Below are 17,058 nucleotides of genomic sequence, written 5' to 3'. Positions count from 1 at the left end.
TTTAGCCATACAAAGGGTAAAAGAGGACCACTTGCAATCAAAAACGGGACTAAAGAGGACCAGTTAGTATTAAAAAGAGAACCTTGGGATGATCAGCCCTATTTAAACACAGGGAAGCTCCCAAAGGCAAATTAGCTGCATGCTGGCTAAATCAGTGAAGATAATTTGTTAATTAACCATAATAATGATTTTTAAGGATACAATTCCTTATCACCTTCTGTACAACTGAACTTTTTATCCATTGAATTATGCTATTTACAAACATCTGCATTGGGGGGGGGGGGGGGTAGTGACAAGCAAGCATGTAACTATCTTATAGAGTAATTTCAACTGAAAAATAAATTTTCTACTAATTAACAGGTAAAAGCTGGCTGATTATTGATAGGTAAAAGCTAAGTGACCGATGAAACAGTGCATACCTTGTTAAGACTTTTTAGATACAGTTTTTACAGTAAACATTGTAGCACATTTACAGGAATTTTCACATAACCAGTTTAAAAAGAATTCGTTTTGATATGAGGTTCTGAAAGACGATCTATTTTGGAGGCCGTGAAGGTGTCCCCCCCCCCCGGAGCCCTTGTTTTTAACACATATTTCCAACCCTAATATGGTAATTTATATGCATATCAGTTTATGACCAAACAGCAAACACCCAACTCAGGAGGTAATTTCCGGCAACGCTACTGCCTAAGCTCAAAATTATTAGATGTTTGCAAATCATTTCTTAGTAAACTAAGTATCCAAATCATTTCTTCATATTTATGTATTAATTGTTCTGCCCCACCAAGGTATTTTAACTGTCTTCAAGTATATATAAAAATTACTAAGAAAGAAGATATTTTCTTGATGCACCACATCCAAAAATATGCAAATGTTACTTAAGTGATAAATACATTGAACGTAAATTTGAGCCTGATTTACTGAATAACTTGATGTAATCAATTAATGTGCAAGTTCAGATTCACAGAACTTTATTTTCAATCTATACTAATATCATAAAGAGAGAGAGCGGACTTTTGTGTGTTTACATGTTCGAGGTAATCTCCGGAACCACTGCACCTATTTGAAAAATTCCTTCACTATATGAAAGGTGCTTGTTGAATATATGTCACTTGACACAATTTTTATTCTCAAGGTAGACCGGGCAAAGCCGGGCAACGCAACTCCTAATATATTAAGATTTGAAAGCTACTGTTAATGTGATTTTATCCTTTTTTGTTTGTTTGGCAAAACATTTATTATTGCCAAAGAAAAAACACCCGCGTCACTCGCAAAAGGGCTGGGTTCCGGTAGCGTGGTCGCTTGGCGCGTTAGGCGCTGAGTAGTTCAATCTAGAATTATTGTTTTAAAGCAACCGTAAAAGTAATTCATTGTTTTGGCAATTTTTTTTGAAAGAAAAGAAACTTTTGATTTGTTTTCATCCGAGTGAAATGTATGACACTTTCTTCTTTTTTCCTGTAGACACTAGTCTATGATAACATACGTAAAAATAACATTTGATTGTCCAAAATATTAAAATGTTATCAAGATGCAAAAAGATTGAAATCTCAAACACAAGAAGCAATTTTTCATGAAGTTTGAGTAAGTGCAATGCTAAATGTTCCAAAAAAAAGAAAGTAAATTTACTTTCTATTAATATAAAACAAAAAATATGCCTATCTATGGTGGCGTATGTCGAAATAACTTGCGATTGCCAAAAAATGTCAAAATATTTACAAGATACAAAAAGATTGAAATCTCAAACACGAGAAGCAATTTTCCGCAAAGTCCAAGTAAGTGCAATGTTGCTACTGCTCCAAAAATAAGAAAGTTTATTATCTATTAAAATTAAGCATAAAATAAGCTAATCTAAGGTGGCGTATGTCAAAATAACTTTAGATTGCCAAAAATAGCAAATATTTACAAGATGCAAAGAGATTGAAATCTCAAACTTTACAAGCTATTTTCGGTGAAATCCGTGTAAGTTTGATATTGCCATGGTTCCGGAAAAAAAGTACTTTATTATCTTCAGTAAGGTACCGCCCTATAGCCAGGGCTAAGGCAGAAATACATGAAATAACTGCTAGCTCAGTCAATTCCAGCCAAGGACTGCAGTTTCGTGCTTATTAGCACTCATCAGCCCGGCATAGGAGTGACTGAGCTGGAGGTGGAAAACCTCTTAAGGAAGCCAAGAGTGCCAAACAAACTGGTAGCTAATGCAGAATTAGCACTGACCAGACGAGTGACCGAAACAATGGTTCGGTTCAACTCGAATATTGAAGGCTTTATTATCTATTGAAATTAAACATAAAATAAGCTAATCTAAGGTAATGTGTGTTGAAATAACTTCTGATTGCCAAAAATATCAAAATATTAATAAGATGCAGAAAGATTGAACTTGCAAACACAGGAAGGAAAAAAAAAAAAAACTTTCACATTTTTTTCAAGGTTTTCAAGCACTTGAAAACCTTGAAGCACTTTTGCACTTGAAAACCTTGAAGCACTTTTGCACTTGAAAACCTTGAAGCACTTTTCAAGGTTTTTCAATGGCGTACAAAGACGTCATAACTCCTCCCTAAACCTCTCCATTTGTTAATTTCCATGCTGCAGCGGTTAAAGGAGTAATGATGTCAATCTAAAGAAAAATAATAGGGGAAAGTCATGTTGAATTAGAAATAAGGCGCCGCGGGCCACATGTTTGGGCGTAACAAACATCAGCACACACTATCTTTTAATGTAATGAAAGTTTTTAAAACCTAATTTTTAGATAAAAACAATATAAAAACGGACTAAACGGACCAAAATGTTAAAAAGCGGCCGAAAGCAGACTTTACCCTTAAAAATGGACTTAGGCGGGAAAAGTGCACCACTTGGGAGCCCTACTTTTATCATGAGTGTTACTCCCTTCTCATGAATGTTACCTGTTAAAAGTAACACTCTTGAGCGGTAACATTCATGAGACTTATAGAAGAGTTCTTCGCTGGAAGAAATTCTATTGGCGATTTTGAAAATTTAATTAGGTCTCTTGTTTCCTTAACAAAAATACACTACTGCCTAACTGTATATGTCTGTACTTAAAAATATATTACAAAATAGATGGGTAACACTTATGAGAGATGATTAAAATACTCTTCACTTTGAATTGTACATTTCAATATACAATGTTGTATAAAAAAGGAATAAATATATCTATTTTTAGACTTACACGTTCTAAGAAAAAACAAATATGGCTTCACACTACTCCCAACTATGATAAAGAAATATTTTATCACATAAAAAAGATTTAATTCCCTGGGGTAACTAACACTCATGAGTTGCAGATAAGGACACAAATTGCATTGAAGTTTTAAACTGTTGGATGAGCAGTTCAGTAAAATCTATTTCAGCTGTGTGTAATTAACAAATATTACTTCCTTCTTCAATGCACAAAAAGTAAAAAAGCTGCATGGAAACGTACAAAAAAGATTTCGGAAATTTGAATTTTCTAGTGAGGACAAGGAAATTTCTGTTACTAGCTAACTAAAGTAATAGAAAAGACTTATTAATCTATGATCATGAAAAAAAAAAGCACTGAGTGCAATGAATTAAGTGTAAAACAATACCTTACTACATGCTTTCACAATACCAAAAAAATAATTTTATCAACATGAAAATGAACGGATAAAGTCAGGACACCAAACTGTCAATAGTTTTGAAAATCACCCAAAGCAGTTAGTGATTCTATTTCTTAGTGCTCAAAATGTGCAACCAAGTAAAATGTATCATCAAATCATAGCAGTATACAAAGACTGCATGAATTATTTGAGCATCATTGGTGCTGAAATTTTAATGAGGGTAAATGCCCGGGGGGCTCAGTGTGGATTGCAGTTGTAAAACTACAACTATTAGCAAAGTTCATTAGGGAACTCTGTTACTTTCTCCTGAAACACAAACTTATCACCAACTGACGTTCATTTGCTCTCAAAACTTATTAACTGTGTTTATTAGCAGAAAATGTTTTACAAAAATTGAGTTAAAATATTTGGTATTTTCCATTTAGGTACATCATTTGGCACATCTTTAGTCTTGCCGATTATTTTTCATTTAATTTATTGCTACTATGTTTGGTCCAAGTTACATGAAGCTCCTTATTTAGCAATACAGTAAAACCTGTTAAGTTGACCACCCTTGCAAGTTGACCATCTGTCTAAGTTGACCGCTTTTTTCAGGCATGGAATTAGCCCTTATCATATAAATCAACCTTTGTAAGTTGACCACCAATTTAAGTTAACCACTAAAGTGCACCGCAGGGGGTCAACTTACACAGATTTCACAGTAATATTCACTACTACATTCAATATACCAGAAGCCCAGTTATCCTATCCAGAGACTGCAGTTTCGTTCTTATTAGAACCCAACAGTCTGGATTAGTGAATAGCTGAGCTGAAGGCAGATGTCATCTCATTGAAGCTGGGAGTGCCAACGAATTGGTAGATAAAGTAAATGCTGTACATTATTTTGTCTTTTTAAATTAACTTTTAAGGTAACAAGTCATTTAAAAGACTAAAAGTTCAGTTAAAACAATAAACTGTCAAACAATCACATTAAAGTATTAAACATGTGAATGAACCAAATATTCTGCAAACTACATGTTTGAGAGCTGAGAAATTTAACACATATATGGGGCACATTAGGGTTTGGTTCAAATTTTTTTTCAGCTAGAGTCCAGGACACCCCTATTTTTTTACTTACTAATAGTATTATGCTGTAAAAGTTTTAGCATCTTACTCAAATTTTAAGAGGTGCTCAATGACCCCTTAATTTAACATTAGCCGTAGCATAGAAAATATCACAAATTTAGAAACATTTAATTTCCGCAGCTGTTTTTTTGTAAATAATTATTTTATTGCAATGTATATTCATATTACTCATATATATTATAATATGTTGAATTTTTTTCCCAGTTCAATGTATTTTTTTAACCCTCCTTCCTCATACTTATGAAGTTTGGTGGAGGGGGTTGAGCACCCTCTTTCAGTTGAAATAGGAAGCTAAAATTCTTACAGTATATTACTATCCACAAGTCTAAAAATATTGAGGGATGTCCTGTTATCTAGGAGAAACTTTTTTTTTTACGTGTAATTTTGAACACCCTAGGGTCATATGTGTGTGTATATATATCTGTATATATATCATCGCCTCAGAGCAACAGTGGGATATCTTAGTGATGCTGCTCTGAGGCGACAATACACACGCACATGGGTACTCAGCTAAGCAGCATAGGGTCATGATGCAGATTGTGCTGTTGAATATTTAGTGAGGTAATTTTCTCTTTTTTTTTTGGGGGGGGGAGAGAATTTTCATGGTACTTGGGGGCAGTGGGTGCCATTGTCCTTTAGAGGGGTGGGCACATAAGTTGATTAGATTTTTAAAAAAGTAATAATATGAAACCTTCTATTTTAGATTTGAGTTGAAAAAGCAGTCTTCTCTGAAGGATAATCTCCATAATTCTTCTACAGCTGGCTGGACAGGTGCGAATTTTAGACGAGACTCAGTTTCACCATTCAGCTCATCTGAAGATGATGTTGGTAAAGAGGAAAGAAGTGGATCAGCTGATCAAGCAAAACTTGTAATAAGCTATTTTAAAAAAACTTTTAAAAGCCAAATTGCATTGTAATCTTTTCGGAGTACTTGACTTTTGTATAAACTACGAAAGCTAACAAAAGCCCGGAAAATGGTAATAAGGGTGACTAACACAAAAGTTGGATATAATTTGCAGCAGCATATAGTTCGCAGATGTTATTATTATGCAATGTGCCAATTGATACAATAAATAAATCATGTTTTTGCTAAAAATAATTTTGACCTTTGTTCAACAGGCCTACTTTTGAGAAGAAAAAAAAATTGTTTTCTGAAAGTGGATGCATACTTGCCAACTCTCCTGTGTTTTGCTTTTATCTCCTGATTTCCTGTTTTTACAATTTTCTTCCGTTTTTGCATTTTTTTTTTCTGGCAATCATTAAAAAGTTTCACTTTCTTCTCAATAGATGGCGCTCTTTTCTAGTCTACCAATGTCAGGGAATAAGATTTTTTACAATTTTTAACTCATTTAGTAAAAATTAATTTTTTGGAAGCTTTCCGCATTGCATGTTCAACAAAGCACATGCTTTGCCGAAAATTGCAGCAGATTTCAATCTTTTTGTATCTTTAAAATATTTTAATTATTTTGATAGTTTGCAGATGTCTTAACATGTGCTACCCGATACCTACTTATTTTGTATTTTATTTTCATTATATATTGATATAGTATGTGGATGGTAAAAGATTGCTGTACAATTAAGCAAAACGCTTATTTATGCATTGCCACAAACAATGAACAAAAATTGTGAACCTCTTCACACAGAAGTAGAATGACGCTTTTAAAAAGAGAATATAGCCCATAGTGAATAGAGCTCATATTTCTGTTTAACTTTTGTATTTCAGTTCGCTTGGAGATAAAACTTCAGTGAAATTCCATTATAACAAGCTTCAGCTTCAAGGGACCGTAAATTTTGTTTGTTGTAACGGGAATTTGGTTGTAATGGAATTCAAACAGTGATTTAGAAATTAAATTGGGACTGAAAACTTTGTTTGTTGAAACAGATATTTTGTTGTAATGGGATTTCATGTATTTTCTATTGGAGATTACCACATGCCCCCCATTGGCATTGTTGATTATCATTCTTCTTTTCCAAAAATGTTATCTATTAGCATTGCAATTTAAGCAATACGCTAAATTTTTCTGAATGTACTAGTTATTAAGTTACAATATATAACGTTAATAATAAGTTATAACTATCCTTTCTTAAATGCAAATATGTTTTCGGTAGTTTTTCACAGCTGTCTCAATAATCGCCAAATTCACTTATTCAAGGTTGTTCTGAATGTTGGCTGATATGAGCAAATTCATGAATTTTTGACATTTTGTATTAATAGAGTTTAATTATTTGTAAGAAATAAGAAACTTAATAAAGCTGTGTTCTTAAAGTTTTTTTCTTTTTCTTTTTTTGCAAATAGGTCAAAGATTTAAGTATTAAATAATCAACTTTTTTGTTCAGTCGTCCATTATTATATCTACCATTCTTTTTTTAGATGAAAGATTACTCTGTGCAAAGTTCAGCATACAGCTCTCCTGTTCCAATTTCTGATAGAATCCCCACTGTTCAAGGTTAGTAAAATAACTATTATTGCTCATAAATCATGCAATACCAGATAGTAAGTTCTCTAAATCTTTTAATTTCAGCATGATTCTTATTTTCAATATGTATTTTTACCAGATATTTTAAGCATCTTAGCTAATTTTGGGGAAAATGAAAGAAAAAAATGTAAATGAAAAAATATTGTCAAATAATCAATTTTCTTGACAATTCTTTTTTTATTTGCACTGATTTTTTTCATTTTTTCCTAATATTTATTACCATTTTTTGAAGTAAAACTTTTTATGCGAGGAATTGAAAATTCTGATCAACAAACTTTTTGTGCGACAGAAATAACATAGTTGTTTTAATTCTTGCCAAAATTAAAGAATGATAGTAATTATAAAGTTTTGTTAATAAACATAACACATTAATTTCAAGATTGAACTTGAGCAGACATACATTTGCGGATTTTAACTTTTCAAATAAAGCAGGATATTTTCAATTCAAGCATGGTCCCCACTAGATGGCCCTAATGTTATAGTGCCTAGAAAGAGTAGTGTGCCGATCGACAGGCAGAAAATGCAGATGGCGCTGCACCCAGGGACACTTTGTTTCTCAATCAGACTTGTTTTAAATGGGCGATTACATGCTAATTTCACAGCTAAAAAGCCCCGTTTTTTGGATCGAACTTATTTCAACCTAAAAGATAGATTCTCGAACAAGTTCTATATGTGCCAAGGGTGTTTATTTATTTTTCGAAGCCGCGCAAACATTACTTGACTCCTCTTTAATGAATATAGTACATTATAAGCTTTAAAGCAATTTATTAAAAATAATTTATTAAACTTTAGCACTAGTTTGTTAATAATAATGGTTTCGTATTTTACTTTATTTCTTCAGAAATTTCATAACAGCACTTGACCTAAACATCTTTTTTGAAAGAAAAAAGAAACTGGATGGTAAAATTTGTCAAAGATTTTTGAAGAACTGCGTGTCTTGTTTCCTTATTAAAACTGCTTCTGAATTATTTCAGCGAATTAAAACATCATTTGCTAAAATATGCAGTCTCAATTTGAAAATCTGATATAAAATAGAGAAGTTAGTAAATTTAGGATTTATTTTATGATAATAAAAAAAGTTTAGAAGTTGTTTTTAAAAGATTTTGTCTCATTATTGTTGGCCCTCGTTAAAAGGACCAACGGTTGTGGAATGGTAAGTTTGGGAGAAATGAAGCAATGGAAACTGAATTTCAATTTAAATAACATTTTATTTAAAACATATGTATAAGTATAAATAGGAAAAACAAACATTCAACATTTATAAAATCAAATCCCCATAAACAAATTAAATATATTTCCCCCCAACATATATCAACAAGAAATATCACATTATTCGTTTTCTCTAAATTTCAGTTCTAAAACGTCCTCAATAAACAACCCTAAACAGCATGCCACATTTCCAAGAAAAAAACTATTGGAAAAATTTCATACCCTTGTAAGTCCACTCACAAGCACTTGGCACACAAAACATGAAGGCCACATCCATCAAAAGGATGAACTTTTGAGTTGAAAAAACCACACGTCCATTCGTGGACGACAGACCATCCTCTGTCAATGGTCACTGCATTCCAGGCACACCCATACCACAGTAGAGGACTCCTCACCATGTGCAGTACAGGAAATTATCTACCTGGTTTCTTTGCCAAACAGGAGAACATTCAGTAGCAGAGTCTATTTGAAGTCACCTCACCATTCGAAGAAATGCCTCACCCCACACTGAACCCGTACAGTCCGACCAGCTCGGAACCTAGGATGAGCAGCTTCGGTCCTCCGGTCCTGTTAAGCCTAATTCTTATACATCAACTCTTTATTTCTTTTAATTTTATTTTCACAAAACCGCCTTCTAAACATAGGGCACTGTTTTAGAACTTATCCTGCACTACTAGCAGGCAAAACGAATTTAATTTCCCATTTCTTGAACAAACTTCCACGTCCCCTGCGTAGACAAATCAACCAGAGCTCACATGCTCACATCAAAACAAACCGTCTGCAGAACGGAAGCAAACCATAAGAGCTCGATTGATTGACTTTGTATTTAAACCATCTGTTTTCCCGACGCAATGACGTGACGTCATCAAAATTTGCATCTGTTGCATCTCAAAGCAACTCAACACAGTTACTATTTTAACTGTTGCTATTTTTAAATTATCTTCTTCACTGCTTTCAGCAGAAAGATTCTCAACTCTTGAGGCCTAACGTCACGTCCGCCCATGGACAAAACACGTGATCGACTTGTTGGGTGCTTAGTCACTTGGGGATTTTATTCATACGCCCGCCGGATAAATTACGTCTTTTAAAACCGGGAATCTATTTTTCTCGGATAGGTTTGAATTTACAGGCAAGTTTGAAACAAGTTAAAATACAGTCAAGCTTTTTACAAATCTCTCCAAGAACCAAAAAAAATGGCTTTTGCCAACAATTATGAGGGCAAAAGCCATGAGAGCAAAACCCGAATTTTGGGGGGTGTTTGTTAAAATTGCAGGGGGGAACATGACTTTTCGGGGTGGGTACCTCTTGCTAAAGTTTCTGCATTCTACTCGGTGAATAAATATTACGGTAATTTATTCAAATACAGTCGGAACCCGACTTACGTGAGGGATGCGTTCCAATACTTCTCGCCTAAGTTGAAATTTCGCGTTGTGGAAAAGTGTTGTGTATATGATTTTCTTATTAACATACCCATTCATTTTAAACATTTTAAAATTGTTTTTTAACTATATATTTATTTCTAACATAAAGATCTGAATTTGTTCCGTAATTTTAAAAAAGCTACATTATTCAACATGAAATACTGTTACAATGCACAAAATCAATGATCAATGGGAGAGAAATATATAAAAATAAAACAGTATGGTATGTACAGTATGTAGTAATAATAAAGTATTGCACTGTAAGGGCACTATACAGTAGGTACAATAAGTTACATTCATAACTTAAAAATTGAAGATGATGATTTATGCTGCGCAATCTGATCCTCATTCTAATATATTTTTAAATACAGTAGCTTCGCATTAATTTTTATAACATTTACATCGATGGTAATACCCCTCTTTCAGGGTCTCTATAATCTACAATACAAGAGCAGATTCCAATTTCATATTGTTTGCATTTTGAAATTGGAATCTGCTCTTGTATTGTAGATTATAGAGTTAAAACACTACTCAGCGAGCGTCATATTAAAACTAAGGTCTAGACTTATACGGATCGCCTTCTCTTGACATTTAATTATGTGTATGAAAGATTCACTCATACCTAATTGTCGTGTTCCCTTCAACCCGCTTTTAATTTGTTCACTCGTATCAAGAATCTTTACTCTTTTTAAAATTGTCGCAAACTTTCGCTTTTTGTTTCCATCTTCAAACTTTAGATGAAACAGTGTCTCTAGGTGCCACAATATTTCATATTTAGAGTAAATAAATGAAGAATGAGGAGTGGTGATACGTACACACTAATATAAAGCTATGTTTATAGTGCGTTGTGTGGGAGCTTGTGCATTTTAGTGATGCTGAAAGGCTGAAAGTACATTCACAAAGTCAATATTTAGTAGTCAATAACAAAGCCAAAACTTAGCATCACATTCCTTTCCAAATGTTTTCGTGTTGAGAGCGAGAAATTTGCTTTAGCTCCAAAATTCGTTGCTCCTGAAAAGCTTGCGTTATAGCCATTTTGCATAAGTCAGATCCAAGGACGGATACAAGGGAGGGGCGATGGGGGCGATCGCCCCCTCCTTGAGCTGAGAAACTTGTACTTTCTTCAAGTATATTTTCGATATTAGAGTTCCAAAAACGCAATTTTACATAATCTTCGATGGTGTTAGAAGAAAGGGAGCTATTCCGGGATTGAAATTTTGAAAACCCGTAGCCCATCTCTTGTTACTCTGGGGATAGGGACTAGAACTTTCAATAGGATTTCTTTTTGAAATTGAAGTTCTAAAATCTCAATTTTAGACAATCTTAGATGATAATTAGGGATAGGTTCAAAGGCTCACCCTGGATATCTTTTGAAAGAAACACAACTATAGGACACCTTTGTTCACATAAGGGTAAGCGATGGGGTTCAGTAAACTCCTTCGAAAGTTTTAAGAGATTAAAGTTCCAAAGAGTGAACAGTAAAAAACAATCGTCCCTTCCTTGAACATTTTCTGGATCTGTCCTTGGTCGGATCGCATTGTAGAGGGAGTCGACTGTATTAATAGCAAAAGCAGGGATGCCGTCGGGGAAAAAGGAAGTTGGGGCGGGGGGGCTCATGATGGATACTACACTAGCAAAATTTTCAAAGGAAGGCATTTTAAACGAATTTCAGTCTCAATTTAAGGAAAACCATTTTTTTTGGGGGGGGGGGGAGGCTCTGCAAAATTGTGGGAGGCGATGCTATCGCCCTTGGGGTGAGTTTTCCTAACTAAAGATTTTGCATAGAACAGCCAGTGATCATTTTGTTAATTAAATGTTTCAGTATTTTTTCATTATAATTTTAGCTAAAGCAAGGGTGCGACCCCGAGCCCAGGGGGGGGATTATGGTTCATGGTGGAGAGGAGGTACACTATTGAAATTTCTAAAGAAGATGTTTTAAAATGATTTTAGTCTCATTATCGGGAAAAAGCACTACTGGAAGAAGGCCTAGTAAAATGTTGGGGGGGGGGGGGCATCTTTGATGACTTTGTGCCATCAATTTTGGGAAACATCCATAAATTAACTATCAGCATATCTGTTATGTAGAAAATCAGTCGGCCATCTCGGTAGGTAAACATTTCAGCAATTTAATTCTAATAATTTTACTAAAGAAGGGGGGGGGGGGGTATGGTTCTGTTTATGCCATTCAAATTTTTACAAAGAGTGCTTTAAAAAGATTAAAGTCTCATTTTTAGGGGATAACACTTCTGTGGGGTGGGGTGCTTCATAAAATTTGGGGATGGGTTGCGCGTTTGCTCTGAGGGGAGGGGGAGCACCTACAGCAAAACCATCTGCAATTTTCGAAATCTATCGGCCATCTCAGAAAGTAAATGTTCCAGTAATTAATTTTAATAACTGCAGCTAAAGCTAAAACAGGGATGCCAGGGGGGGGGGGGCAGATTTAGCCATTAAAATTTTTAGAGGTGTTTAAAAACTTTATGTGTCATTAGGGAATTTTTTTGGGTGCAGTGAGGCTCCATAAAATTTGGGGGGGGGGAGTGCTCTTCTGTCGTTCTTGGGGAGGGGGACACACCAAAGCTAAATCTGCATGTTTAGATCTGCAATAAGAAAAGATATCGGTCATCTTAATAAACCAGCGATTTCAGCAATTTACTCTGCGCAGGGGTGCCGAGAAGGGGGAGGGGTTATGGCGCTGACTACACCATTGAAATTTTTAGAAGATATCAAAGAGTTCCATTTCTTAAGTTTCTCCTCATCTTCGGGAACTTTGAAAAGCGAAACATTTTCTTTTCCTGATCCGTAACCACTTTTGCACGCTGGTATAAAACAAGATGTAGCTTTTTTTCTCTTAATAATCAACTTTGATGTATCCATTAAAATATTTTAAATCTCTTTCATAATTTTTTTACGAAATGCGGGAAGAAAAACATTAACCCATAACCGAATTATAACTAAAGCCCGCATTGACTAGTGTAAACTCCGTCTAAAATAGCGTGCTCCCTAACCGCACTGCCCTCTAGCGGATCGTCAAAGTTTGTCTTCAACAATCGCGGGGAAAACAGCGGCGGTCGGCACACTACTCTTTCTAGGCACTATACTGATGCTTAACGGGTCTAGACAATTTATGACTTTTCTGTGTTAAACCGATGCAGCTCATGCATTACCAATCAATGTCAACACTTCAAAGTTTATTTTTGATTGGACGTCGCACATTTTGACCACAAGAAGCACTGATAGGAACCCCTGCATCAGCAATCAATGACAATGTAATTGAAACGGGGATCCCCTGTAGCACCCTCTTTGTAGCCATGAGTTTCAATGATTGTCACGGCCTAAAAGAATTAAGTGGGGCCATGATTCAAGATAAGTCATCAGTTTAAAAGTTTAATTTACATTTCTGAAGTTCAGCCTTAAAATTAGTTTGTTAATTTTATTAACAAAATTAACTTTATAATTACTATTACTTTTCATTGTTTTTGGTAACAGTTAAAAAGTGGATTTCAAGCATTGTTTAGTTTTCTCGTTGTTTGTTATCTATTTTCTTCATTAAAATGTACAATTTTGTTGTGAATATGCTGAAGTCGGGAACAGAAAGAACAAGAGCGTGGCATAAGACAAAACGTGCAGGTGAAATCATACTTCAGAATGTAGAAAAAAAAAATGTCTTGCTTCTATCCTTTGTCTTTACGGCACATAACTCTTGTTTTATTTCATTTTACCATTATTAATTTCAATGAATTGTTTTAGTATTTAATGCTTTCCAGATTGTGAGAAGCTGTATTTTCAACAGAGATTCGTACTGACTACTTTGACTGTATTTTACGATACAGTGATAATTATCTTACACTTACATAAAATAATACATAATTATTAAAACCTTTTGTTTTTGGACCTTTATTTGCTGTTCAAATATTCTGCCACTGAAGTTTTTAAGCTTTGCATACTCATAACAATTTTTCACTAGTGGGTCAAGTAGATTATGAATCTTTAATTAAATATTTGATAGGCACTAACATAGGTTTTTAATTCAAATGAATTTGAGTGGACAATTTTTATACCATAGGGAAAAATTGTAACTGTTGATTAATTTTGAAAAATACATTCATACTGAAGTGATTTTTCATTTAAATATTTAAAAATATATTTATTTGTAGATAAATCAACACTAAGCACATCACTGCCAACGGAATTTGTTCCCATTTCAAGTTCCAAGGATGATTTTCTACCTCCGTCCGAAGAGGTGAGTAATACACGATTTTATTTTGTGAGACTTTCATCGTACAGTAAACTCCCGATTATCGGCAGAATTGGTGGTGTAAGTGCCAGAGATTAAGAAAATCGTGGATAAATCGTAAAAAAGGTAAAGGGAGGGACTAATAAGGTAAAAATTGTGCTTTCTCAAAAACTTGGCTGTATATATTGATGCATGATTTTTTCTACAAGCAGTGAAAATATACACAGAACAGTAAAAATGTTTTGTATTTTTATACAACAGAACTTAACATCAATAAAGAAAAAGTGTATGTACGATTAAAGAAAACACAATAAATAAATAAATAAATAAATAAAAGTTTAAATTTACAATTTTGGAGAAAAAAAATAATAAAACAGCCGTTAGTATTGGTTCTTTTGCTGCAAAAGTACATGCTCCTGATTGTTGATTGACTTGCAGTGAATCCCCCCCACCCCGGATAATCTGCGCGCAGATAATTGAGAGTTAACTGTATGTCATATTATTGTTATAAAAAAATACTTTGTGGGTTAAGTTAAGTGATTCTTAACATGTACTTGCTGTATGATAAACAATCTGCTGTTTACTAGACATATTTGAAATGTTTCTAGAATACATTTAAAAATGCATTTTTTTTCCTTTTATGATTTTTATGATTACATACAGACCTATGAAATTGCAAATAAATCAGGGAAATTGGAAAAAATCTGCAGTTTCAATGTTTGGTTTATGCTACTTTTGAATTAATAATGGTAAATCTTTAAACAGCAGGTGTTCTGACAGCTTAGAGAAAACATATATTGGGAAGAGAAATATAATTTTATGTACTATGAAACCTCTGTTGAGCAACTTTCTGCTGTGGTGAAAATTGTTTGTGAATAAAGATCGACACTTAATGAAGTCTACTTAAAAATAGTTGGTAATTTTTCTTAAATATGTGAAAAAGCATAATACAGTCGCGCCCATATAAAGTGAAGCTGTTTATCGCAAATGTCATAGGCGTCGGAACCGGGGGAGCTGGGGGAGCTTGAGCTTCCCCTGGAATATTTCAAACCGGCTCAGCTCCCCCGGAAAATTCTAGCACTGCAGCTTATTGCCGTACATTAATTTCCTCAAACCTGATTTCAAAAATGTGATCTGCCTTTTCTAGGAATTTCGGAATTTCCACCCAATAAGCAACAAAAGCAGGGGGCAGACGGAGTGGTCAGTGCTTTTGAATTCACCTTCACCCTTTTTTTTACAGTTAAAGCATCTCTTGATTCCAGAAATGCGGAAAAGTGGGCACTACCCCACGGCCTGCGAACATCAGTACCAGTACCAATATGGATTTGCTCCCCACCTTGAGCTCGTGTTTCGGCTTTCGAGAGCGGCATTGCAGTTCAGTTCATATTCTTATTAGTTTTGCATGCAGTTTTTTTGTCCAATGCGGTGTCGAATCCAGAATTTTGTTCTGGGGGCGGCTGAGGTAGTTAAAATTCTTGCTGAGGTCTCCTTGTCATTACCAAAGTTTATCGATGTAAACGAAATTGTTCTGTATCATTATCTGCTATCTAGGAGTGTTAATGACTAATGAATCTTTCTGAGTTACATTTGAAATTATCTAAAATTTGGTATTCAGTGTTAAAATTCTAAATTTTAAATGTATATTCAAAGTTTTTTCTTTCGTTTAGACATATTTGTTATGCAATTTGAAGGCAAAATTTTCAATTCTTGTTAAGGATGCAAAAGGGCCGTAGTAGCCCGATCGGTAGTGTGTCGGATTCGGGGCCGGAGGGTCCTGAGTTCAAACCTCGATGGTCGAAGACCCACCGTCGTCATTAAAGGGGACTGGGCGACGTTAAATATGCTAGTGGTCTCAATGTCCTCCAAGTGAAACGATACCTTTGGGGGTGCTAGCACCAGGTAGCTATTAGCTCCTGGACTAGTTCTAAATTCACATTAACTGTTCGATCCGGTGATGGTGCTGCCATCTATCGGTACATAAAATAATGGAGGCAAAAGGCACTTAGTATGCAGTCCTCGACATAAATACAGTTGTAGTCAGTTGTGACTCTGAATAGGAATAGGATGCAAAACAATTACGCTGACAAGGTGATGTAAATGAAATAGAAGAAAGAAAAGCTGAAAGATGTTAAACAAATAGTGAAAAACAGCGAGAAAGAAGAGAAAACTTTAAGAATTAATATTAAACACGAAAATTAAAGAGAGAAAGAAAGAAAAACAAGTAGCTATATTATATCTACACTTTTTTCTCCTTTCCTTCTTTCAGTGAGTAAATGTATAAATATTTGGAACAGGTAGGGAAAAAGTTCAGAAATTTGAAGGGAAATTTCGGAAAACTAACACTCTTGTTGCTATCGCAAATTTGTACCTTAAGGAGAGCGAAAACAAATTAATTGATAAAGATAGAATGGATGTAGGAAATTATATGTATATTTTTTAACATTAAGATGCATAGACAGAGGGCGAAAGAATTTATTTCTGGTATGGGGGTAGCTGCAGCCTCATAGTCGCCCCCCCCCCCCTGGATTCGCCATTAGTCCAATGGATCACAAAAAGAGCTAATAATGAGCCAGTTTGGCCTTTTAAATATGAATCACATAGAAGGTGCTCCAGAAATGGCTGAAAAAAGGTTACTAAGGTTGTTTGTACTTGTTCAAATAATGTTGAACTTGTTCAAATAATTTCAACTTTCCAAAAACTTACAGTGGCTCCCAAAAGTATTCGTACACTTACGATTTTCAATGAAATACGCCATTATCGATTCGCTGAAATTAATATTTTGGAACGGATACTTAATTATAAGATCTATGATTTATTTTTTAACAAAACTACATGAAAATTGTTAATAACATAATAAAACTTGATTTTTAAGAAATCAGTAATCAAAAAGTGCCAGAAACTTAATCTCACAAAAGTCTTCGTACACTTTGAAAAAATGTCAAAAAACGAGTAAATAATCTAACTTTTTACTGAGTTATTATTTAACAGCGATTCCCAAC

General features: G+C 34.4%; 1 protein-coding gene across 1 annotated transcript in view; it reads left to right on the top strand.

The window, feature by feature from the left end:
* LOC129228466 (eukaryotic translation initiation factor 4E-binding protein Mextli-like) overlaps positions 1-17,058 on the top strand; it is a 79,513-nt gene that overhangs the window by 50,181 nt on the left and 12,274 nt on the right. Inside the window, exons 13-15 of the mRNA XM_054863147.1 lie at positions 5,422-5,587; positions 7,090-7,165; positions 13,980-14,065. Of these exons, the coding sequence (XP_054719122.1) occupies positions 5,422-5,587; positions 7,090-7,165; positions 13,980-14,065 (328 nt within the window). The remainder of the gene's footprint in view (positions 1-5,421; positions 5,588-7,089; positions 7,166-13,979; positions 14,066-17,058) is intronic.

This window comes from Uloborus diversus, chromosome 8 (genome assembly GCF_026930045.1).
Source record: "Uloborus diversus isolate 005 chromosome 8, Udiv.v.3.1, whole genome shotgun sequence".
Classification (NCBI taxonomy): domain Eukaryota; kingdom Metazoa; phylum Arthropoda; class Arachnida; order Araneae; family Uloboridae; genus Uloborus; species Uloborus diversus.
This window is presented reverse-complemented; position numbering and strand designations above follow the sequence as displayed.